Source organism: Salvelinus fontinalis, chromosome 35, assembly GCF_029448725.1.
Source record: "Salvelinus fontinalis isolate EN_2023a chromosome 35, ASM2944872v1, whole genome shotgun sequence".
NCBI classification, from domain to species: Eukaryota; Metazoa; Chordata; class Actinopteri; order Salmoniformes; family Salmonidae; genus Salvelinus; species Salvelinus fontinalis.
The window spans coordinates 33,878,394-33,903,529 of NC_074699.1; the positions used below are offsets into that span (position 1 = coordinate 33,878,394).

General features: G+C 39.9%; 1 protein-coding gene across 1 annotated transcript in view; it reads left to right on the forward strand.

Moving 5' to 3' along the window:
- The window catches only part of LOC129834779 (transmembrane channel-like protein 3), a 63,660-nt gene that overhangs the window by 15,232 nt on the left and 23,292 nt on the right, over nucleotides 1-25,136 (forward strand). The window contains exons 3-10 of the mRNA XM_055900050.1: nucleotides 8,340-8,415; nucleotides 10,422-10,503; nucleotides 13,000-13,106; nucleotides 14,965-15,063; nucleotides 17,686-17,828; nucleotides 18,265-18,412; nucleotides 19,229-19,272; nucleotides 23,947-24,094. Coding sequence (XP_055756025.1) covers nucleotides 8,340-8,415; nucleotides 10,422-10,503; nucleotides 13,000-13,106; nucleotides 14,965-15,063; nucleotides 17,686-17,828; nucleotides 18,265-18,412; nucleotides 19,229-19,272; nucleotides 23,947-24,094 — 847 coding nt within the window. The remainder of the gene's footprint in view (nucleotides 1-8,339; nucleotides 8,416-10,421; nucleotides 10,504-12,999; nucleotides 13,107-14,964; nucleotides 15,064-17,685; nucleotides 17,829-18,264; nucleotides 18,413-19,228; nucleotides 19,273-23,946; nucleotides 24,095-25,136) is intronic.

Sequence of the window (25,136 nt, forward strand, 5' to 3'; positions counted from 1 at the left end):
GTTAAATTTATTACAACTGAACACTGAATACAAAATAACAAAAGTGAAACAACGAAAATCAAAACAGTCCTGAAAGGTGACACAACACAAAACAGGAAACAACTACCCACAATCACAGGTGGGAACAGGCTACCTACTGTAAGTATGGTTCTCAATCAGAGACAACGATTGACAGCTGCCTCTGATTGGGAACCATACCAGGCCAAACACAGAAATACAAAACATAGAACAAAACATAGAATGAAAAACATAGAATGCCCACCCCAACTCACGCCCTGACCAAACCAAAATAGAGACATAAAAAAGGAACTAAGGTCAGGACGTGACACAAGTCCAATAGTTATAATACATATTCATGGTAACAGGTCCAATAGTTATAATACTAATTCATGGTAACAGGTCCAATAGTTATAATACTAATTCATGGTAACAGGTCCAATAGTTGTAATACTAATTCATGGTAACAGGTCCAATAGTTATAATACTAATTCATGGTAACAGGTCCAATAGTTATAATACATATTCAAGGTAACAGGTCCAATAGTTATAATACTAATTCAAGGTAACAGGTTGTAACGATTGTCGTCCTCATCTGATGAGGAATAGGAAAGATCGGACCAAAATGCAGCGTGGTACGTGTCCATGTTAAATTTATTACAACTGAACACTGAATACAAAATAACAAAAGTGAAACAACGAAAATCAAAACAGTCCTGAAAGGTGACACAACACAAAACAGGAAACAACTACCCACAATCACAGGTGGGAACAGGCTACCTACTGTAAGTATGGTTCTCAATCAGAGACAACGATTGACAGCTGCCTCTGATTGGGAACCATACCAGGCCAAACACAGAAATACAAAACATAGAACAAAACATAGAATGAAAAACATAGAATGCCCACCCCAACTCACGCCCGGACCAAACCAAAATAGAGACATAAAAAAGGAACTAAGGTCAGGACGTGACACAAGTCCAATAGTTATAATACATATTCATGGTAACAGGTCCAATAGTTATAATACTAATTCATGGTAACAGGTCCAATAGTTATAATACTAATTCATGGTAACAGGTCCAATAGTTATAATACTAATTCATGGTAACAGGTCCAATAGTTATAATACTAATTCATGGTAACAGGTCCAATAGTTATAATACTAATTCATGGTAACAGGTCCAATAGTTATAATTCATATTCATGGTAACAGGTCCAATAGTTATAATACTAATTCATGGTAACAGGTCCAATAGTTATAATTCTAATTCATGGTAACAGGTCCAATAGTTATAATTCTAATTCATGGTAACAGGTCCAATAGTTATAATACTAATTCATGGTAACAGGTCCAATAGTTATAATACATATTCATGGTAACAGGTCCAATAGTTATAATACTAATTCATGGTAACAGGTCCAATAGTTATACTACATATTCAAGGTAACAGGTCCAATAGTTATACTACATATTAATGGTAACAGGTCCAATAGTTATAATACTAATTCATGGTAACAGGTCCAATAGTTATAATACTAATTCATGGTAACAGGTCCAATAGTTATACTACTAATTAATGGTAACAGGTCCAATAGTTATAATACTAATTCATGGTAACAGGTCCAATAGTTATAATACTAATTCATGGTAACAGGTCCAATAGTTATAATACATATTCATGGTAACAGGTCCAATAGTTATAATACTAATTCATGGTAACAGGTCCAATAGTTATAATACTAATTCATGGTAACAGGTCCAATAGTTATAATACTAATTCATGGTAACAGGTCCAATAGTTATAATACTAATTCATGGTAACAGGTCCAATAGTTATACTACATATTCAAGGTAACAGGTCCAATAGTTATACTACATATTAATGGTAACAGGTCCAATAGTTATAATACTAATTCATGGTAACAGGTCCAATAGTTATAATACTAATTCATGGTAACAGGTCCAATAGTTATAATACATATTCATGACAACAGGTCCAATAGTTATACTACATATTCAAGGTAACAGGTCCAATAGTTATACTACATATTCATGGTAACAGGTCCAATAGTTATAATACTAATTCATGGTAACAGGTCCAATAGTTATAATACTAATTCATGGTAACAGGTCCAATAGTTATAATACTAATTCATGGTAACAGGTCCAATAGTTATAATACTAATTCATGGTAACAGGTCCAATAGTTATAATACTAATTCATGGTAACAGGTCCAATAGTTGTAATACTAATTCATGGTAACAGGTCCAATAGTTATAATACTAATTCATGGTAACAGGTCCAATAGTTATTATACTAATTCATGGTAACAGGTCCAATAGTTATAATACTAATTCATGGTAACAGGTCCAATAGTTATAATACTAATTCATGGTAACAGGTCCAATAGTTATAATACTAATTCATGGTAACAGGTCCAATAGTTATAATACATATTCAAGGTAACAGGTCCAATAGTTATAATACTAATTCAAGGTAACAGGTTGTAACGATTGTCGTCCTCATCTGATGAGGAATAGGAAAGATCGGACCAAAATGCAGCGTTGTACGTGTCCATGTTAAATTTATTACAACTGAACACTGAATACAAAATAACAAAAGTGAAACAACGAAAATCAAAACAGTCCTGAAAGGTGACACAACACAAAACAGGAAACAACTACCCACAATCACAGGTGGGAACAGGCTACCTGCTGTAAGTATGGTTCTCAATCAGAGACAACGATTGACAGCTGCCTCTGATTGGGAACCATACCAGGCCAAACACAGAAATACAAAACATAGAACAAAACATAGAATGAAAAACATAGAATGCCCACCCCAACTCACGCCCTGACCAAACCAAAATAGAGACATAAAAAAGGAACTAAGGTCAGGACGTGACACAAGTCCAATAGTTATAATACATATTCATGGTAACAGGTCCAATAGTTATAATACTAATTCATGGTAACAGGTCCAATAGTTATAATACTAATTAATGGTAACAGGTCCAATAGTTATAATACTAATTCATGGTAACAGGTCCAATAGTTATAATACTAATTCATGGTAACAGGTCCAATAGTTATAATACATATTCAAGGTAACAGGTCCAATAGTTATAATACTAATTCATGGTAACAGGTCCAATAGTTATAATACTAATTCATGGTAACAGGTCCAATAGTTATACTACGTATTAATGGTAACAGGTCCAATAGTTATAATACTAATTCATGGTAACAGGTGTTGGAGCTCAAAATAACCAAGGCAGAGATTTAGGTACAGCATCTTAGAACGCTCCAAAATGGCACCCTATTCCATATTTAGTGCACAACTTTTTACCCGGGCATATAGGGCTCTGGTCAAAAGTACTGCACTATGTAGGGCAGAGGGGGGAATTGGGGATGCAGCCTTAGGTTTCATTCCTTAAGATGGACAGGACAGGTATACAAATTGATTTATCACAAGATGCATTTGACCACAGTATAAGAACCCCTATGCATAGTCATGTGCACGTTTTGTTCCCTCTTTGCTGTTGTTTCTTCCCCTGCAGTCTGTGGTTATCCAAACCCATTAACATGTCAGATAGGGGAAACATGTAAACACTAGCTCTTCATTAACACCTGAGAGCTCATAAATGGCGAAAAAGCGCTAACTCTCTGTCGCTAATGGGCGAAGGAGCCATCGGAGTGTAAAGCATGAGGCGAAATAAATAACGATTAACATCTGCCTCTCCTGGGCTCCTCACTCCCTCACCACGTTAATGGCTCCTCCCACAGAAAATAAACCAAATTAGCGGAGTAATTATTTCATCAGCTGTTAGTTCGCCTGGTTCCTATTTTTACTGGGGTCAGGACCTCCAGTCCCACACACACATTGATTATACAAACACCATGCGTGTAGAGGGACACACCTGATACATGTGTGCTTGTCTCCTGTTCTGGGGTTTAGGATGCTATTAAATTCAAACCGGAGTCCAGATGTCTCCTGACAACACAGATTAGACATTTGGACCGTGTCCAGATATCTGTACTTCTGTCCTAAATACCTGTACTTCTGTCTTAAATACCTGTACTTCTGTTCTAAATACCTGTACTTCTGTCCTAAATACCTGTACTTCTGTCCTAAATACCTGTACTTCTGTCCTAAATACCTGTAATTCTGTCCTAAATACCTGTACTTCTGTCCTAAATACCTGTACTTCTGTCCTAAATACCTGTACTTCTGTTCTAAATACCTGTACTTCTGTCCTAAATACCTGTACTTCTGTCCTAAATACCTGTACTTCTGTCCTAAATACCTGTACTTCTGTCCTAAATACCTGTACTTCTGTCCTAAATACCTGTACGTCTGTCCTAAATACCTGTACTTCTGTTTTAAATACCTGTACTTCTGTCCTAAATACCTGTACTTCTGTCCTAAATATCTGTACTTCTGTCTTAAATACCTGTACTTCTGTCCTAAATACCTGTACTTCTGTCTTAAATACCTGTACTTCTGTCTTAAATACCTGTACTTCTGTCTTAAATACCTGTACTTCTGTCCTAAATACCTGTACTTCTGTCTTAAATACCTGTACTTCTGTCCTAAATACCTGTACTTCTGTCTTAAATACCTGTACTTCTGTCTTAAATACCTGTACTTCTGTCTTAAATACCTGTACTTCTGTTCTAAATACCTGTACTTCTGTCTTAAATACCTGTACTTCTGTCCTAAATACCTGTACTTCTGTCTTAAATACCTGTACTTCTGTCCTAAATATCTGTACTTCTGTCCTAAATACCGGTACTTCTGTTCTAAATACCTGTACTTCTGTCCTAAATACCTGTACTTCTGTTCTAAATACCTGTACTTCTGGTCTAAATACCTGTACTTCTGTTCTAAATACCTGTACTTCTGTTCTAAATACCTGTACTTCTGTTCTAAATACCTGTACTTCTGTCCTAAATACCTGTACTTCTGTCCTAAATACCTGTACTTCTGTCTTAAATACCTGTACTTCTGTCTTAAATACCTGTACTTCTGTCCTAAATACCTGTACTTCTGTTCTAAATACCTGTACTTCTGTTCTAAATACCTGTACTTCTGTCCTAAATACCTGTACTTCTGTTCTAAATACCTGTACTTCTGTTCTAAATACCTGTACTTCTGTCCTAAATACCTGTACTTCTGTTCTAAATACCTGTACTTCTGTTCTAAATACCTGTACTTCTGTCCTAAATACCTGTACTTCTGTTCTAAATACCTGTACTTCTGTTCTAAATACCTGTACTTCTGTTCTAAATACCTGTACTTCTGTTCTAAATACCTGTACTTCTGTTCTAAATACCTGCACTTCTGTTCTAAATACCTGTACTTCTGTCCTAAATACCTGTACTTCTGTCCTAAATACCTGTACTTCTGTCCTAAATACCTGTACTTCTGTCTTAAATACCTGTACTTCTGTTCTAATTACCTGTACTTCTGTCCTAAATACCTGTACTTCTGTCCTAAATAGTAGGCGTTTTAGGTATGTGAATATTTAAGTCTTATAGTATGTCAAAATGATCAAGTTTAGTATGCTTTAAATGCCAGGATGTCATACTCATTTAGACTATTTATATAGTATTCTTTCGCTACTCACTATTGAGGAAGAGAATTGTATTTGTAGACCCATGTGTGTTTGACATCAGCTGATAATCGCATAAGGGGATGGGTTGTGTCCCACTTGACACAAACTGGCTGAATCAACGTTGTTTCAACATAATTTGTCAATATACGTGACCGGTCAAAGGTTTTGGAACACCTACTCATTCAAGGGTTTTTCTTTATTTTTGCTATTCTCTGCATTGTACAATAATACTGAAGACATCAAAACTATGAAATAACACATATGGAATCATGTAGTAACCAAAAAAGTGTTAAAGAGAGAGAGAGAGAGAGAGAGAGAGAGAGAGAGATTTTATATGGGTGGTTTGATATTACTGCTCTAGGCTTTATGACCGTCACACGGATGAGATGCAAGCCTGCATTTTACGTCCTCAGTAATCTCTGGGTGAATACTGCTGATTACACCCCCTGCAAAAACACCTCATATTTTACACTGCAAATCACTGGTCCGTACACCCGTTTTCACCGGTTTTGCTGGTTGTGAAATTCCTGTCCCTTTTTATCTCAAAGTTCATTTGATTTGTTTCGAAATGGCATACTCAACTTATTTTCTGTATTAAATATTTATATTTTATATTTCCAGTGCATTTTATTTATCTATGTATTTAAACAGCTATATCTTTTAATAGGGACACCTGTATCAATGCAGAAATCAGACAGTCGTTACAAACATACATGATATCAACCATAGAGTTTATCCTAGTAGTAGTACCATAACATACATGATATCAACCATAGAGTTTGTCCTAGTAGTACCATAACATACATGATATCAACCATAGAGTTTATCCTAGTAGTAGTACCATAACATACATGATATCAACCATAGAGTTTGTCCTAGTAGTAGTACCATAACATACATGATATCAACCATAGAGTTTGTCCTAGTAGTAGTACCATAACATACATGATATCAACCATAGAGTTTATCCTAGTAGTAGTACCATAACATACATGATATCAACCATAGAGTTTGTCCTAGTAGTAGTACCATAACATACATGATATCAACCATAGAGTTTGTCCTAGTAGTAGTACCATAACGTACATGATATCAACCATAGAGTTTGTCCTAGTAGTACCATAACATACATGATATCAACCATAGAGTTTGTCCTAGTAGTAGTACCATAACATACATTATATCAACCATAGAGTTTGTCCTAGTAGTAGTACCATAACATACATGATATCAACCATAGAGTTTGTCCTAGTAGTAGTACCATAACATACATGATATCAACCATAGAGTTTGTAGTAGTACCATAACATACATGATATCAACCATAGAGTTTATCCTAGTAGTAGTACCATAACATACATGATATCAACCATAGAGTTTATCCTAGTAGTAGTACCATAAAATACATGATATCAACCATAGAGTTTATCCTAGTAGTACCATAAAATACATGATATCAACCATAGAGTTTATCCTAGTAGTAGTACCATAACATACATGATATCAACCATAGAGTTTATCCTAGTAGTACCATAACATACATGATATCAACCATAGAGTTTATCCTAGTAGTACCATAAAATACATGATATCAACCATAGAGTTTATCCTAGTAGTAGTACCATAACATACATGATATCAACCATAGAGTTTGTAGTAGTACCATAACATACATGATATCAACCATAGAGTTTATCCTAGTAGTAGTACCATAACATACATGATATCAGCCATAGAGTTTGTCCTAGTAGTAGTACCATAACATACATGATATCAACCATAGAGTTTGTCCTAGTAGTAGTACCATAACATACATGATATCAACCATAGAGTTTATCCTAGTAGTAGTACCATAACATACATGATATCAACCATAGAGTTTATCCTAGTAGTAGTACCATAACATACATGATATCAACCATAGAGTTTATCCTAGTAGTAGTACCATAACATACATGATATCAACCATAGAGTTTATCCTAGTAGTACCATAAAATACATGATATCAACCATAGAGTTTATCCTAGTAGTAGTACCATAACATACATGATATCAACCATAGAGTTTATCCTAGTAGTACCATAAAATGCATGATATCAACCATAGAGTTTATCCTAGTAGTAGTACCATAAGCAAGTTGAAAGATGAAAAGAGTGTGCAGGCCCAATGGTCTGGTGATGTAGGCACAAGTACGAAACCATGGAAACCGGAATTCCATTACCGTCTGTCTCCACCCTTCCCGCTTTGGCTTCTTTTATTTAGTCTCCTCCTCTCTTTCTAATATACATTTTGAATCTGCCCTAAAACATTTTTATTTAAGATGTATAATTTCAGAGGGGCACAGGAGTCTGTGAAAAGCCTGTTGAGAGTAGGCATCGTTGATTAGAGCAAGTGCCACAGACATCTGAACTACCCCAGTGATGGGTTGAGAACCACAGCAGGAATACTCTACTCCCACGCACAGTAAAGCTGAACTAGGACCAGTTTGGGAAACAACATGCAAGGGTTTAACCTGCTGTAAGTTCTTTTTGTCTGAAATTACATCAATCTCTGGAATCATAATTTACATGTCTTTAAAACTGTTTTACTTTATCTGATTTAATATTTGAACCTAGATCAGTGTATTGAATCATATTCACTCTTCCAGTGATGTGTTTGTATTTCTACTGACTGTAGATCAGAGTTTAAAAGCCATTGTTATCTCCCTGTGTTTGATCCAGGCAGGCCAGAGAGATTGTCCTGAAGTACGAGGGGAGGCTAACAAGGACAAGAGGGTACCAGGCTGCTGGTGCTGATGTGGGTTCACACACGCGCACACACACACACACACACACACACACACACACACACACACACACACACACACACACACACACACACACACACACACACACACACACACACACACACACACACACACACACACACACCTGTTCTGATAAACAACACATACTGCAAGAAGGTTCACAAACACACTCATATTATACAACACAATGACCGTACCACTAACAATTCTTCTTCATAGTCATAGTTTCACTTGCTGTAGCACATTTGATTGCATGTGGATGGTCTACTTTGTCCAAAACATGGGGGTTCCAGTAAACAACGACAACAGGTTAAGTATTACGTTTTGACATCTCATAGCGTACTGTTGTTTTCAAACAATGAAACAAAGTCTGCTCTGCCAGTAATGTGCCTCTAGTTTCACAAACTGCATGCAACTCTAATTTCAACACAGATATAAACATGTTAATGTTTTTAGGCATATCAATGTATCAGGCTACTTTTCACATATGATTTAATTGAAAATTAGCTAGGAGAATTAGCTCACTATTTCTCTACTGCAGTGCATCTATCTGATGCCTTCAGCCTGGTTGTTACTGTGTCCATTCCCTCTGTTCTGTAGGCTGAGTTATACACTTAACATTGCCTTTCTGTTCTCACTGTGTTTACGAGACCGTGAGGTTAGAGCTCGACACTGCTCCCTCTGCCTGTAGGCTTCTCTCTGTACACACATACACAAACACACACATACACACACAAACACACACATATACACACACACACACACACAGAGATATAGACGCACACACACACACACACACAGACTCAGCAAACCGCAGCCAAGCAAATTTATAGCCTGTTGTTATGGTTTGGTTTAATTAAAATGTTCAGGAGGCATTGGGCAAGGCTACCGAAGCACCATTAAAATGTTCAGGAGGCATTGGGCAAGGCTACCGAAGCACCATTAAAATTAATTGACTTTTAGAAAGTAGATTGATGAGGAATAATGATTATATATATATATTGGCTTCTGCTTAATTACAATTTAGAAATCACATCCATTTGTTCAACGAATGGACTTATGTGTATATGAATAATCATATCTTGACTTTTGAATTAAGTACCCCTCTGTATATCACGAAATTAATTAAATACAATATTTATCTATGGTACAGTGGGATCTGTTCATTTGATGTTAAGTGATGGGACTTGACTGGTGTTGCTTGTATGTGTTGGATACTGAATCAACAGATCTTCTCTGAGAAAATTAAGCAAAGATTTTAACCTCTTCCTCCTGAAACACATACACACACACACACACACACACACACACACACACACACACACACACACACACACACACACACACACACACACACACACACACACACACACACACACGCACACTGTTACGTCAGGTGAATGATGGGTGCAGAGTCAGGCGCAGAGAGAGCAAAAGTATTCCAGGGAAAAACGCTTTAATTCCACAGCATGAAAACAGGAACAGGTACAAACGGGTGGTGCCAAAACACAGGCGTAAAACAACCCACAGTCCACTGTTTAAAATAAAGCTGAATAGCGAAAATCCCACAATCAAAATAACACTCACGATGTACAACATGAATACACATAATAAGCCACACAAACACTAGCGGGCGAAACTAACCTAAATAGAACCTCTCCCAAAACCCTAACAAGAAACAGGTGAAAACAATTAGACAGACATAAACGAAAAAGAAAAAAGGATCGGTGGCAGCTAGTTGACCAGCGACGACGACCGCCGAGTGCCACTCGAACGGGAAGGGGAGTCACCTTCGGTGATATTCGTGACACACACACACACATGCACACACACTCTGAAAATAATTGACTGTTTAAGTCCAATGGTTTGGGCATATGAAATATGACACGATAATAACAGTAAATCAATCAATCAAAAAAGCCATGCACACAAATATATACAGTATATATATAAATATATACACACACAGTAATATAAAATGGTGCTATATTTCCAGCTGCTGAAGAAGGTCTCCAGGCTGCTGTACAACATCGTGGTTCTGTTTATTCCCTGGGAGATGAGGATCAAGAAAATAGAAAGTAACAACTTTTAATAATATATTTCATTACTTACTTGAACATGTAAGATATTGACTATATTACAGTAGAATGTTAGTTCATTTCCTTTTACTGTAATGCGTATTTGACTGTAAAATTGTATTGACACATAGGCACACTGTCGCCACACACTTCCACACTCATCACAGAAGGTGCTGCTACTGTCTACTATCTATCCTGTTGTCTAGTCACTTTATACCTACCTATATGTACGTACTGTATCTACCTCAATTATCTCGTACCCCTGCACATAGACTCTGTACTGGTAATCCGTGTGTATAGCCAAGTCATTACCTCGTACCCCTGCACATAGACTCTGTACTGGTAACCCGTGTGTATAGCCAAGTCATTACCTCGTACCCCTGCACATAAACTCTGTACTGGTAACCCGTGTGTATAGCCAAGTCATTACCTCGTACCCCTGCACATAGACTCTGTACTGGTAACCCGTGTGTATAGCCAAGTCATTACCTCGTACCCCTGCACATAGACTCTGTACTGGTAACCCGTGTGTATAGCCAAGTCATTACCTCGTACCCCTGTATATAGACTCTGTACTGGTAACCCGTGTGTATAGGCAAGTCATTACCTCGTACCCCTGCACATAGACTCTGTACTGGTAACCCGTGTGTATAGCCAAGTAATTACCTCGTACCCCTGCACATAGACTATGTACTGGTAACCCGTGTGTATAGCCAAGTCATTACCTCGTACCCCTGCACATAAACTCTGTACTGGTAACCCGTGTGTGTAGCCAAGTTATTACCTTGTACCCCTGCACATAGACTCTGTACTGGTAACCCGTGTGTATAGCCAAGTCATTACCTCGTACCCCTGCACATAGACTCTGTACTGGTAACCCGTGTGTATAGCCAAGTCATTACCTCGTACCCCTGCACATAGACTCTGTACTGGTAACCCGTGTGTATAGCCAAGTCATTACCTCGTACCCCTGTATATAGACTCTGTACTGGTAACCCGTGTGTATAGCCAAGTCATTACCTCGTACCCCTGCACATAGACTCTGTACTGGTAACCCGTGTGTATAGCCAAGTAATTACCTCGTACCCCTGCACATAGACTATGTACTGGTAACCCGTGTGTATAGCCAAGTCATTACCTCGTACCCCTGCACATAAACTCTGTACTGGTAACCCGTGTGTGTAGCCAAGTTATTACCTTGTACCCCTGCACATAGACTCTGTACTGGTAACCTGTGTGTAGAGCCAAGTTATTAGCTCGTACCCCTGCACATAGACTCTGTACTGGTAACCAGTGTGTGTAGCCAAGTTATTACCTTGCACCCCTGCACATAGACTCTGTACTGGTAACCCGTGTGTATAGCCAAGTCATTACCTCGTACCCCTGCACATAGACTCTGTACTGGTAACCCGTGTGTATAGCCAAGTCATTACCTTGTACCCCTGCACATAGACTCTGTACTGGTAACCCGTGTGTGTAGCCAAGTTATTACCTCGTACCCCTGCACATAGACTCTGTACTGGTAACCCGTGTGTATAGCCAAGTCATTACCTCGTACCCCTGCACATAGACTCTGTACTGGTAACCCGTGTGTATAGCCAAGTCATTAGCTCGTACCCCTGCACATAGACTCTGTACTGGTAACCCGTGTGTATAGCCAAGTCATTACCTCGTACCCCTGCACATAGACTCTGTACTGGTAACCCGTGTGTATAGCCAAGTCATTAGCTCGTACCCCTGCACATAGACTCTGTACTGGTAACCCGTGTGTATAGCCAAGTCATTACCTCGTACCCCTGCACATAGACTCTGTACTGGTAACCCGTGTATATAGCCAAGTTATCGTTGTGTATTTACTCCTCGCGTTACAATTTTTTTTCTTTTGTTATTTTATTTATATTTTTTGTCTTTTGCGTTGTTGGGAAGGGCCCACAAGTTAGCATTTCAGTTAGTCTACACCTGTTGTTTTCCAAGCATGTGACAATCAGCATTTCAGTTAGTCTACACCTGTTGTTTTCCAAGCATGTGACAATCAGCATTTCAGTTAGTCTACACCTGTTGTTTACCAAACATGTGACAATCAGCATTTCAGTTAGTCTACACCTGTTGTTTACCAAGCATGTGACAATCAGCATTTCAGTTAGTCTACACCTGTTGTTTACCAAACATGTGACAATCAGCATTTCAGTTAGTCTACACCTGTTGTTTACCAAACATGTGACAATCAGCATTTCAGTTAGTCTACACCTGTTGTTTACCAAGCATGTGACAATTATCATAAAAAAAAAAAAATGTAATGTCTGAAATTTAAAATATATTCAGTTTGGTTTGAGATGATTTGTGAGTATCTGTGTCCTTTCCCCAAGTACAGATCTAGGATAGCTCCCCCTCCCCCAATCCTTAACTTAACCATTAGTGGTGAAAATGCAAAACTGACCCAATATCAGTGTCTCGGGGTAGCTTCACCGTACACCCCTGTCTCTGTTTCCCTCTTAGGTCACTTTGGGTCAGGGGTGGCCTCCTACTTCATCTTCCTCAGATGGCTGTTTGGTATCAACATAGTCCTTACTGTCATGACTGGAGCATTCATAGTCATACCTGAGGTAACTGTGTGTGTGTGTGTGTGTGTGTGTGTGTGTGTGTGTGTGTGTGTGTGTGTGTGTGTGTGTGTGTGTGTGTGTGTGTGTGTGTGTGTGTGTGTGTGTGTTCCTTAGGTCCGATGACTTATCTGGATAGATAGGGGAAAATCAATCAATCAATAGAAGAACAGGTGCTGTTTGTACCATAGATGTGTGTATCATGGATGTGTGTATCATGGATGTGTGTATCATGGATGTGTGTACCATAGATGTGTGTACCATAGATGTGTGTATCATGGATGTGTGTATCATGGATGTGTGTACCATAGATGTGTGTATCATGGATGTGTGTATCATGGATGTGTGTATCATGGATGTGTGTATCATGGATGTGTGTAACATGGATGTGTGTACCATGGATGTTTGTATCATGGATGTGTGTAACATGGATGTGTGTATCATGGATGTGTGTATCATGGATGTGTGTATCATGGATGTGTGTATCATGGATGTGTGTAACATGGATGTGTGTATCATGGATGTGTGTATCATGGATGTGTGTATCATGGATGTGTGTAACATGGATGTGTGTACCATGGATGTGTGTATCATGACTAAATAATTAAGTTATTAGTGAAAGGAAGTAAACTGAATTCTCCATAAAACAAAACTTAAAAATAGCAATAGAGGATTTCAAATACGAGGATTTTTAATACGATTTGACTGCTTCAAATGTAGAATGTAGCTGAATGTTACAATGGTGAATTGTATGCAGAGGATACAAGAGAGGACCTAACAGATATTGTAAATTCCGGTACGTGCTTGCAAAGTATGACAATAAAAATCAGCACTTTTGGTGCCAGCCGTCACAAATAATGCATAGAGGGCATTGTTATTGGTCTGAGTATGTCGGGAAAAGCAGGGCTGATTTATTTAGCCGGCTGACATTCAGACACAGGCAATTTCCCCAGACATCAGCTGGCACATCACTCACTCCCAATCTCCTCCATTTCATCCCTCCTTCCTTCCATCTATTCTCCAACCAACCTTTTCCCTCCTTCATTCACCCCAACCTCACAGATTGGACTTTTCCTTTGTAGACTGAAGTTTTCAGAGATAACTTTGGTAGGGATTTAATCCGATCGTGGGTTGTAGACTAAGTACCTTTTAGCTTGTATCTGACAATTAAACATTTTACCGTCACGGTGAAGTCATGGTGAAGTCACGGTGAAGTTATGGTGAAGCTGGACCTAATTTTAGAATGGTTTATGTACTATAATTCAGTCAATATTCAAACCTTTTTAAGTGTTGTGTCTTACTCCATTATCCACCTGTTATATATCAGAATTTACCGTTGCTACTTCATACATGTGGACCGATCAATGTTATGGTTGGTTGGAGATCATTGTAGATTATGATCGGAAGAAAAGAGAAAATAAAGATCTAGGGAATATATAAAAAATGTTGAGGCATGGAGTGGGTAGTTAAACTGTGTGTGTGTGTGTGTGTGTGTGTGTGTGTGTGTGTGTGTGTGTGTGTGTGTGTGTGTGTGTGTGTGTGTGTGTGTGTGTGTGTGTGTGTGTGTGTGTGTGTGTGTGTGTGTGTGTGTGTGTGTGTGTGTGTGTGTGTGTGTGTGTGTGTGTGTGTGTGTGTGTGTGTGTGTGTGTGTGTGTGTGTGTGTGTGTGTGTGTGTGTGTGTGTGTGTGTGTGTGTGTGTGTGTGTGTGTGTGTGTGTGTGCGTGCGTGCGTGCGTGCAAATTCAATGGTAACATTGTCCCTTCCTAATCCATTAGCCCCCACTCCTCCTCTCAAATCGATATGTACTATATCTCCATATCATTGATTGAACTGGCATAATAATCCATCTGATTTCTCCCCTCAGCTCCTGGCCGGAGAGCCGTTCGGAACAACCCGGAGTAAGACCATTCCCAAGGAGCACCTGGCCTCAGCCCAGGATCTGGACACAATCTGGTCTCTTGGGGCAAGGCAGTTTTATCTCTTAATGTTCCCTCAATATCACTGTTCAATTACATGCATTTTGTTGTGTAGTCCGATTCATCTAAACTATATTTCAACCACTCCTTGTACTTTAAGTGATGTTTATGTTGCCAGCCTTCTTTTCAGCATGACTTTAAGTACTGAGGCCCCCGAGGATCAACAATAACCACATAATAACCACATAATAACACATAATAACACATACTAATCACATAATAACACACAATAACCACATAATAACCACATATTAGCCTCATACTAACCACATAATAACCACGTAATAACACATAATAACCACATAACAGCCGCATAATAACCACATGTTAACACATAATAACACATAATAACCTCATAATAACCACATAATAACCACATAATAACACGCAATAACCACATAATAACACACCATAACGACATACTAACACACAATAACCACATAATAACACATAATAACCACATAATAACCACATAATACCCAGATAATAACCACATAATAACCACATAATAATCCTTACACTGTGTGAATTGGATCAGGATTTGTTTAAACATGATATTAATGTTCCATGAATGCCACTATGGTCAGGGAGAGGACTACATTTTCAGCACTGAATGTGCCAGTAGTGTCTCAATAGTGTCTTAGTAGTATCTCAGCAGTGTCTCAGTAGTGTCTCAATAGTCCCTCAGTAATGTCTCAGTAGTGCCTCAGTAGCGTCTCAATAGTATCTCAATAGTGTCTTAGTAGTGTCTCAGTACTGTCTCAGTACTGTCTCAATGGTGTCTCAGTAGTGTCTTAGTAGTGTCTCAGCAGTGCCTCAATAGTGTCTCAATAGTGTCTTAGTAGTGTCTCAGCAGTGCCTCAATGGTGTCTCAATAGTCCCTCAGTAGTCCCTCAGTAATGTCTCAATAGTGTCTCAATAGTGTCTCAATAGTGTCTCAAAAGTGTCTCAATAGTGTTTCAATAGTGTCTCAACAGTCCCTCAGTAGTCCCTCAGTAATGTCTCAATAGTGTCTCAATAGTGTTTCAATAGTGTCTCAAAGTGTCTCAATAGCATCTCAATAGTGTCTCAAAAGTGTCTCAATAGCGTTTCAATAGTGTCTCAAAAGCATCTCAAAAGTGTCTCAATAGTGTTTCAATAGCATCTCAATAGTGTCTCAATAGCATCTCAATAGCATCTCAATAGTGTCTCAATAGCATCTCAATAGCGTCTCAATAGCGTCTCAATAGTGTCTCAATAGCATCTCAATAGTGTCTCAAAAGTGTCTCAATAGCGTTTCAATAGTGTCTCAATAGTGTCTCAATAGTGTCTCAATAGTGTCTCAGTAATGTCTCAATAGTGTCTCAATAGTGTTTCAATAGTGTCTCAAAAGTGTCTCAATAGCATCTCAATAGTGTCTCAAAAGTGTCTCAATAGCGTTTCAATAGTGTCTCAATAGCATATCAATAGTGTCTCAAAAGTGTCTCAATAGCGTTTCAATAGTGTCTCAATAGCATCTCAAAAGTGTCTCAATAGTATTTCAATAGTGTCTCAATAGTCCCTCAGTAGTCCCTCAGTAATGTCTCAATAGTGTCTCAATAGTGTTTCAAAAGTGTCTCAAAAGTGTCTCAATAGCATCTCAATAGTGTCTCAAAAGTGTCTCAATAGCGTTTCAATAGTGTCTCAATAGTCCCTCAGTAGTCCCTCAGTAATGTCTCAATAGTGTCTCAATAGTGTTTCAATAGTGTCTCAAAAGTGTCTCAATAGCATCTCAATAGTGTCTCAATAGCGTTTCAATAGTGTCTCAATAGCATCTCAAAAGTGTCTCACAAGTGTCTCAATAGCGTTTCAATAGTGTCTCAATAGCATCTCAAAAGTGTCTCAATAGTGTTTCAATAGTGTCTCAATAGTCCCTCAGTAGTCCCTCAGTAATGTCTCAATAGTGTCTCAATAGTGTTTCAATAGTGTCTCAATAGTGTCTCAATAGTGTTTCAATAGTGTCTCAAAAGTGTCTCAATAGCATCTCAATAGTGTCTCAAAAGTGTCTCAATAGTGTGTCAATAGTGTCTCAATAGCATCTCAATAGTGTCTCAAAAGTGTCTCAATAGCATTTCAATAGTGTCTCAATAGCATCTCAAAAGTGTCTCAATAGTGTTTCAATAGTGTCTCAATAGTCCCTCAGTAGTCCCTCAGTAATGTCTCAATAGTGTCTCAATAGTGTTTCAATAGTGTCTCAAAAGTGTCTCAATAGCATCTCAATAGTGTCTCAAAAGTGTCTCAATAGCATCTCAATAGTGTCTCAAAAGTGTCTCAATAGTGTTTCAATAGTGTCTCAATAGTCCCTCAGTAGTCCCTCAGTAATGTCTCAATAGTGTCTCAATAGTGTTTCAATAGTGTCTCAAAAGTTTCTCAATAGCATCTCAATAATGTCTCAAAAGTGTCTCAAAAGTGTCTCAATAGCGTTTCAATAGTGTCTCAATAGCATCTCAATAGTGTCTCAATGGTGCCCCAACAGCGTGTTGGTTTTGTTTGTTGCATGCATTCAGTCTCACTGTGTTTTAAAGACCCAAGCCACAACTTGGTTCCCAGATTATTCCAAATTGTTGTCTTTGTGATGTTTTCATCCACAGGGCTACCTCCAGTACTCGGTGTTGTTCTATGGGTACTATGGCCCGGTGAGGAAGCTCGGCAGTGCCGGCTATCGCCTCCCCCTGGCCTATTTTCTGGTTGGGATGGCTGTTTTTGCCTACAGTTTCATCATTCTGTTAAGAAAGTAATCACAGGAGTCTCTTTAATAAAGCTCATTTATGTGGTTGATATTGATATCAAAATGAAAGTGAAGTGATATTGAATGTATTACCAAAGGTGACCATTGATGTGGCTAGCTACTAGCTACTACTAATGTCAAATATTATATTTTTTAAGGTGTACTCAGCGATATGACGTAGATACACAAAGTAAAAAGCATAGTGGGTACATTTTTGCAACAACTAAGAGCATTGAAGTACGAGGTCAAACCTCTCCTCTGTTTTGGTACCGTGGCTATCACATTGTAACCACCATTGTAGTGATTATATTTTAACTGTTTCTGTATTACCTATAAATGTGTTTGAATTCTGTTCCATTGCCAGTTTAACCTCTTATTAGGAACACAATGACCTGTCGCTAATCGATGCCATTTTGTGTTATTTGTTAAAATTTTCCCTCAGGATGGCTAAGAACTCCCGTCTGAGCCTAGCCAGTGCCTCTGACGAGAACTTCACTTTCTGCTGGAGAGTGTTCTGTGCCTGGGACTACCTCATAGGGAACCCTGAGGCTGCAGAGAGCAAGGGAGCCGCTATCGTCAACAACATCAGGGTGAGAGAGACACATGGTGCAAGACTCAGGGCCACATTTCTGTAAACCTCATCTTGCAGGGATTTCATTTTTAAATAATTCTACAACGTTACATGTTACTGAGAAATACGGAAATAGTTGCCTCTTTATGATGCACATTGTTGAAGTAAAGTTTAAAGTGTAATCACGCTGCCAGAATAAAATGAGTTGTATGGTTATTTTTGCACTACGAAAATGTCGCCCTCAATAGTCTAAACGGCCCTCCTCTGCTCATCTCCTGCTTTCACTTATCCTGTGGTTTCAAATCATCACAAATGGAGGAGATGGAAAGAGGAAGCCATGTAACACATTTGTGGTGCACGCTCAATCATCCTAACTGTTTCCTTTCCTAGTCTCCTCTCCTTCATCTGCACTGAGCCATTGAGAAACACTACACCACTCCACTCCTCGGATTTGATTTCCAACGATCCCAATTTCTTTAATTCCCACACAGCACTCTGTAGAGTAGAAGTCAATGTACCAATGAATTACTGCTGATTTTCCTGAGGGCTGATCTATAATCTGTATTCTACGTCTAAACAAGAGAGACCTGTAAGCTGCTTGTTGAGTTTCCCTGTACAGTCAGCAAAATGTAAAAGTAGATTCCTCTGTTTCAATAAGCTCAGTTGAAATCCTTAGATGCTTGATACAATACATTGTTTTTTTCTTTCTTTATCCGTATTTAACCTTTATTTTTCAGTTTTTTTTCTACAGATAGGTGGACAAAATTGCAGCAAATATGTAGTTACACAAGATAGATGACATTAATAAATGCTAATTCCTTGCTACTTTCTCTAGGAGGCTATTGTTGAGGAGCAGGAGAAAAAGAAGGATACTAGTCTGTAAGTATGTTTATTCTCTTGTCCTTGTAGAGGGTGGCTAAGTTAGCGTCACACATTGATATTGTTTTCCTGAGAGTTGCTGACACCCTGGACCCGTTAATGGACCCTTGGCTTTTATGCGTCAGTGGCTTTATCCTTTGCAGTGTCTTGTGTCATTCATTTTTTATCCCCAATTTCGTGGTATCCAATTGGTAGATGCAGTCTTTTGTCATCGCTGCAACTCCCGTACGGACTCGGAGACACGAAGGTCGAGAGCCGTGCGTCCTCCAAAACACACCCCAACCAAGCCGCACTGCTTCTTGACACAATGCCCACTTAACCCGGAAGCCAGTCGCACCAATGTGTTGGAGAAAACACTGTACACCTTGCGACCGTGTCAGGGCACAATGGGACAAGGACATCCCTGACGGCCAAACCCCTAACCCGGATGACACTGGACCAATTGTGCCTCCCATGGCTCTCCCGGTCGCGGCCGGCTGCGACAGAGCGAGGACTTGAACCCAGAATCTCTAGTGTCACAGCTAGTACTGTGATAACGTGCCATAGACCACTGTGCCACTCGGGAGGCCCATCTTGTGTCATTCTGATTGGTAGAATCCAGGACTGTACCACATTCATTGATGATGCTCTTTTATTTAGGGGTCTAGCCTACTGGAGTCATGGATGTACAAATGGGGGGAGGGGTGTGTGAATGTGGTCTAGTGGTGGGCGGGGGGGTCTTCCCGGTGTCTTCCTGCAGGAAGGGGGGGTCTTCCTGGTGTCTTCCTGCAGGAAGAGGGGGTCTTCCTGTGGGGAGGTGTGTCTTCCTGGCGCATACATCTACACATCTAAAAAAAAATCCAGTGGCAGCCATGATTTTGCATATAGGGGAAACACTGTATAAAAGTCAATGTTTTGCTATGACATGTTCAGTGGAAGTTCATCTCCTGCTATCCCCTGGTTGCTTTTGAGCCTCTTCTACCTGCGTTCTCCACTGGTCTCAGAAAGGACTGATTTACTGTCTCGCGCCCAGTCCATTGCTACCCCACACACAGGTCGACACTTCCTGGTGGCGTAACTCATCCTAGCAGCCTTTTACCGTCAGAGATGACTGGCTCTAAATCACCCCTCCAGAGCATCATCGGACCTGAGTAGACATTAAAGAGGGATTAATACCTCAGGGAACGTTCGTTCACACCGCCCGCGTCCCTCTCCACCACACTATGTTGCCACTTCTTTCACTCCATTTGAGTTAATGTCTATTCTAACTGGGGCTAATGCTAGGTGGATGCATGCACTGTACTGTATGTAAATTGTAGTTTCAATGGGAGATTTCAACCTAAAGTTCTACTGATTGGTTTGGGGAGATTTACACTGGAGTTTGAATTATGGTAACGTTACCATGTTGCCACTTTTGTGTGGTTTAGGTGGTGATCTGATGAAGGCTGTGGAATGTCCAATGTACACTCATTGTGTTTTCAGGTAGAACCCTTTTGTGGTCCATGTGGAACCCTTTCCACAGAGGGATTTACATGGAACTCAAAAGGGTTCCACCTGGAAACAAAAAGTGTTTTTACCTGGAACCAAAAAGGGTTATCCTATGGGGACAGCCAAAGAACACTAAGAGTGTACAATACAGGCAGCCAGGGGAGGAAGGACCTCCCCTCTGAATCTGGTTCCTCTTTAGGTTTCTTCCTTCTAAAGAGTTGTTTCCTTGCCACTGTGCTTCAGATTTTGCTTGGGCCTGGGTCTAAGCAGGTTTACTGTAAAGCACTTTGTGACAACAGTAAAAGGGCTTTACACAGTGTCACCACTTTACTTTTTTATGTTATAGCCTGAATTTAAATGGATTAAATTGAGATTTTCTTTTGTCACTGGCCAACACACAATACCCCACAAGTGAATAAAAAATGAAAAGCGGAAATGTCTTGAGTCAATAGGTATTCAACCCCTTTGTTATAGCAAGCCTAAATAAGTTCAGGAGATAACATATGCTTAACAAGTCACATAATAAGTTCTATGGACTCACTCTTACTGCAATAATAGTGTTTAACAAGATTTTTGAATGACTACCTCATCTCTGTACCCCACACATACAATTATTTGTAAGGTCCCTCAGTCAAGCAGTGAATTACAAACACCGATTCAACCACAAAGACCAGGGAGGTTTTCCAATGCCTTACAAAGAAGATGGGTAAAAAAGAAAAAGCAGACATTGAATGTCCCTTTGAGCATGGTGAAGTTATTCATTACACTTTGGATGGTGTATCAATACACCCAGTCACTACAAAGAAACAGGCATCTTTCCTAATTCAGTTGCCGGAGAGGAAGGAAACCTCTCAGGGATTTCATCATGAGGCCAATGGTGACTTTAAAACAGTTACAGAGTTTAATGGCTGTGATCTGAGAAAACTGAGGATGGATCAACAACATTGTAGTTACTCCACAATACTAACCTAAATGACAGAGTGAAAAGAAGGAAGCCTGTACAGAATAAACATATTCCAAAACATCCATCCAACGGCATTAAAGTAATAATAATAAAAATGGCAAAGCATTTCACTTTTTGTCCTGAATACAAAGTGTTATGTTTGGGGCAAATCCAATACAACACATTACTGAGTACCACTTTCCATATTTTCAAGAATAGTGGTGGCTGCATCATGTTATCAAATCAAATCAAACTTTATTTGACACATGCGCCGAATACAACAAGTGTAGACTTTACCATGAAATGCTTACTTACAAGCCCTTAACCAACAGTGTAGTTCAAGAAGAAGAAAATATTTACCAAGTAGGCTAAAATAAAAAGTAATAACAAAAAGTAACACAATAAGAATAACAATAACGAGGCTATATACAGGGGGCACCGGTACCAAGTCAGTGTGCGGGGGTACAGGCTAGTTGAGGTAATCTGTACATGTAGGTGGGGACGAAGTGACTATGTATAGGTAACAAACAAACAGCGAGTAGCAGCAGTGTACAAAAGAGAGGGGGGGTGTCAATGTAAATTGTCCAGTGGCGATTTTTATGCAAAGTTCAGCAGTCTAATGGCTTGGGGGTAGAAGCTGTTGAGGAGCCTTTTGGTCCTAGACTTGGCGCTCCGGTACCGCTTGCTGTGCGGTAGCAGAGAAAATGTATATCTTGGGTGACTGGAGTCTCTGACAATTTTATGGGCTTTCCTCTGACACCGCCTATTATATAGGTCCTGGATGGCAGGAAGCTTGGCCCCGGTGATGTACTCGGCCGTTCGCACTACCCTCTGTAATGCCTTACGGTCAGCTGCCGAGCAGTTGCCATACCAGGTGGTGATGCAACCGGTCAGGATGCTCTCGATGGTGCAGCTGTAGAACCTTTTGAGGATCTGGGGACCCATGCAAAATCTTTTCAGTCTCCTGAGGGGGAAAAGGTTTTGTCGTACCATCTTCATAACTGTCTTGGTATGTTAGGACCATGATAGTTTGTTGGTGATGTGGGCACCAAGGAACTTGAACCTCTCGACCCTCTCCACTACAGCCCCGTCGATGTTAACGCGGGCCAAACAGGCCCCCATTTTCCTGTAGTCCACGATCAGCTCCTTTGTCTTGCTCACATTGACAGAGAGGTTGTTGTCCTGGCACCATACTGCCAGTTCTCTGACCTCCTCCCTATAGGCTGTCTTATCGTTGTCGGTGATCACTGTTGTGTCGTCAGCAAACTTAATGATGGTGTTGGAGTCGTGTTTGGCCACGCAGTCGTGGGTGAACAGGGAATACAGGAGGGGTCTAAGTACACACCCCTGAGGGGCCCTAGTGTTAAAGGTCAGTGTGGAGGATGTGTTGTTGCCTGGTTATGGGTATGCTTGTAATCGTTAAGGACTGTGGAATTTTACAGGATAAAAAAGAAACTAAATGGAGCTAAGCACAGGCAAAATCCTAGAGGAAAAACTGGTTCAGTCTGCTTTCCAACATACACTGGAGTTGCTTACCAAGAAGACTGTGAATGTTCCTGAGTGTCTGAGTTACAGTTTTGACTTAAATCTACTTGAAAATCTATGGCAAGACCTGAAAATGGTTGTCTATGTAAGGACCGACGCTGGAGATGAGAAGCAAGTACAGGGAGTGAACATTTAATGGAAAATGGACATCAAACAAAACAAGAACAGCGTCTGGACGAGAGGAACAAAACAACATTAGGACAATAATGCAGACACAGGGGGGAAACTGAGAAACAGACAGATATAGAGAGGGCAATCAACAACGTGAAGGAGTCCAGGTGAGTCCAATGAGCGCCGATGCGCATAATGATGGTGACAGGTGTGCGTAATGAAGGACAGCCTGGCGCCCTCGAGCGCCAGAGAGGGGAAGCGGGAGCAGGCGTAACAGTCTAGCAATGATCAACAACCAATTTGAGCTCAAATAATTTTGAAAAGAATAATGGGCAAATGTTGCACAATCCAGGTGTGGAAATCTCTTTGAGACACTTTTTATGTAAATGAGATACTTCTGTATTTCTAAAAACATGTTTTCACTTTGTCATTATGGAGTATTGTGTGTAGATGGGTGAGAGAATGTTTTTATTTAATTCATTTTGAATTCAGGCTGTAACACAACAACATGTGGAATAAGTCAAGAGATATGAATACTTTCTGAAGGCACTGTAAATACATTTAATTTCTTGAACTACTGTTTCTCTGTTTCTCTCTCTGTCTTCCAGAGCAGTCCTGATCAGTCTGCGTATCCTAGCCAACATCCTGGTCCTTCTCTCTCTGGCTGGCAGCATTTATATAATCTACTTTGTGGTGGACCGCTCCCAGAAACTAGAGCTGGAGAAGCCAGAGCTAACACTATGGGAGAAGAATGAGGTAGTTCACTACACTATACACTGAGTATACCAAACATTAGGAACACCTCCCCCGTGTCTCCTTCAAGGAACAGCCTCAGTTCATCGGGGCATGGACTCTACAAGGTGTCGAAGTGTTCCACAGGGATGCTGGCCCATATTGACTCCAATGCTTCCCACAGTTGGTTGGATGTTCTTCGGGTGGTGGGCCATTCTTAATACACATGGGAAACTGTTGAGTGTGAAAAACCCAGCAGCGTTGCAGTTCTTGTCACAAACCGGTGCGACCTGGCACCTACTACCATACTCTGTTCAAAGGCACTTAAATGTTTTGTCTTGCCCATTCATCCTCTGAATGGCACACATACAACATGTCTCAATTGTCTCAGTGCTTAAAAATCCTTCTTTAACCTGTCTCCTCCACTTCATCTACAATGATTTAAGTGGATTTTACAAGTGACATCAAAAAGGGATCATAGCTTTAACCTGTATTCACCAGGTCAGTCTATGTCATGGAAAGAGCATGTGTTCTTAATATTTTGTAAGTAGGCTTACTCTGAGTCCGGGAAACCTGACAATATTGTGTTTAACTTGGTTGATGGATTATAGCTACTGTATCTCATTTTGGCCACTTGATTTCCCTGATGACAAAGACATATGTAACAGGACTTGAATTACATCGTGCCTTGTGTTTCTCTCGCATCATTTCCTCTCAGGGTGCTGTAATAAAGGTGTTAATGTGAAACTGGAGACCAATAGGGAGACTGCTATCACCAGCCAAATGTATCACCATCTGTGCATGACAGCTGATCATTTAATTCAGTTCAGGATAATGGATGTCTGTAGGGCTTTGATAAGATAACTGTTTCCACTACCCTGATGTCGCTGCCTGGACTGATGGTGTTTTCAAGACAACTGGGAACTCTGGAGGAAAGAAAACTGGTAAAATCATCCAAATGATCTTCAGGTCGGAAAGTCAAAGCTCTAGAAAGATGACAGAGTTTCCGACTTGGAATTCTGAGTTGGACAGCCTCTAGCTCCTAACTGCTTGCTCCTCCGATGCC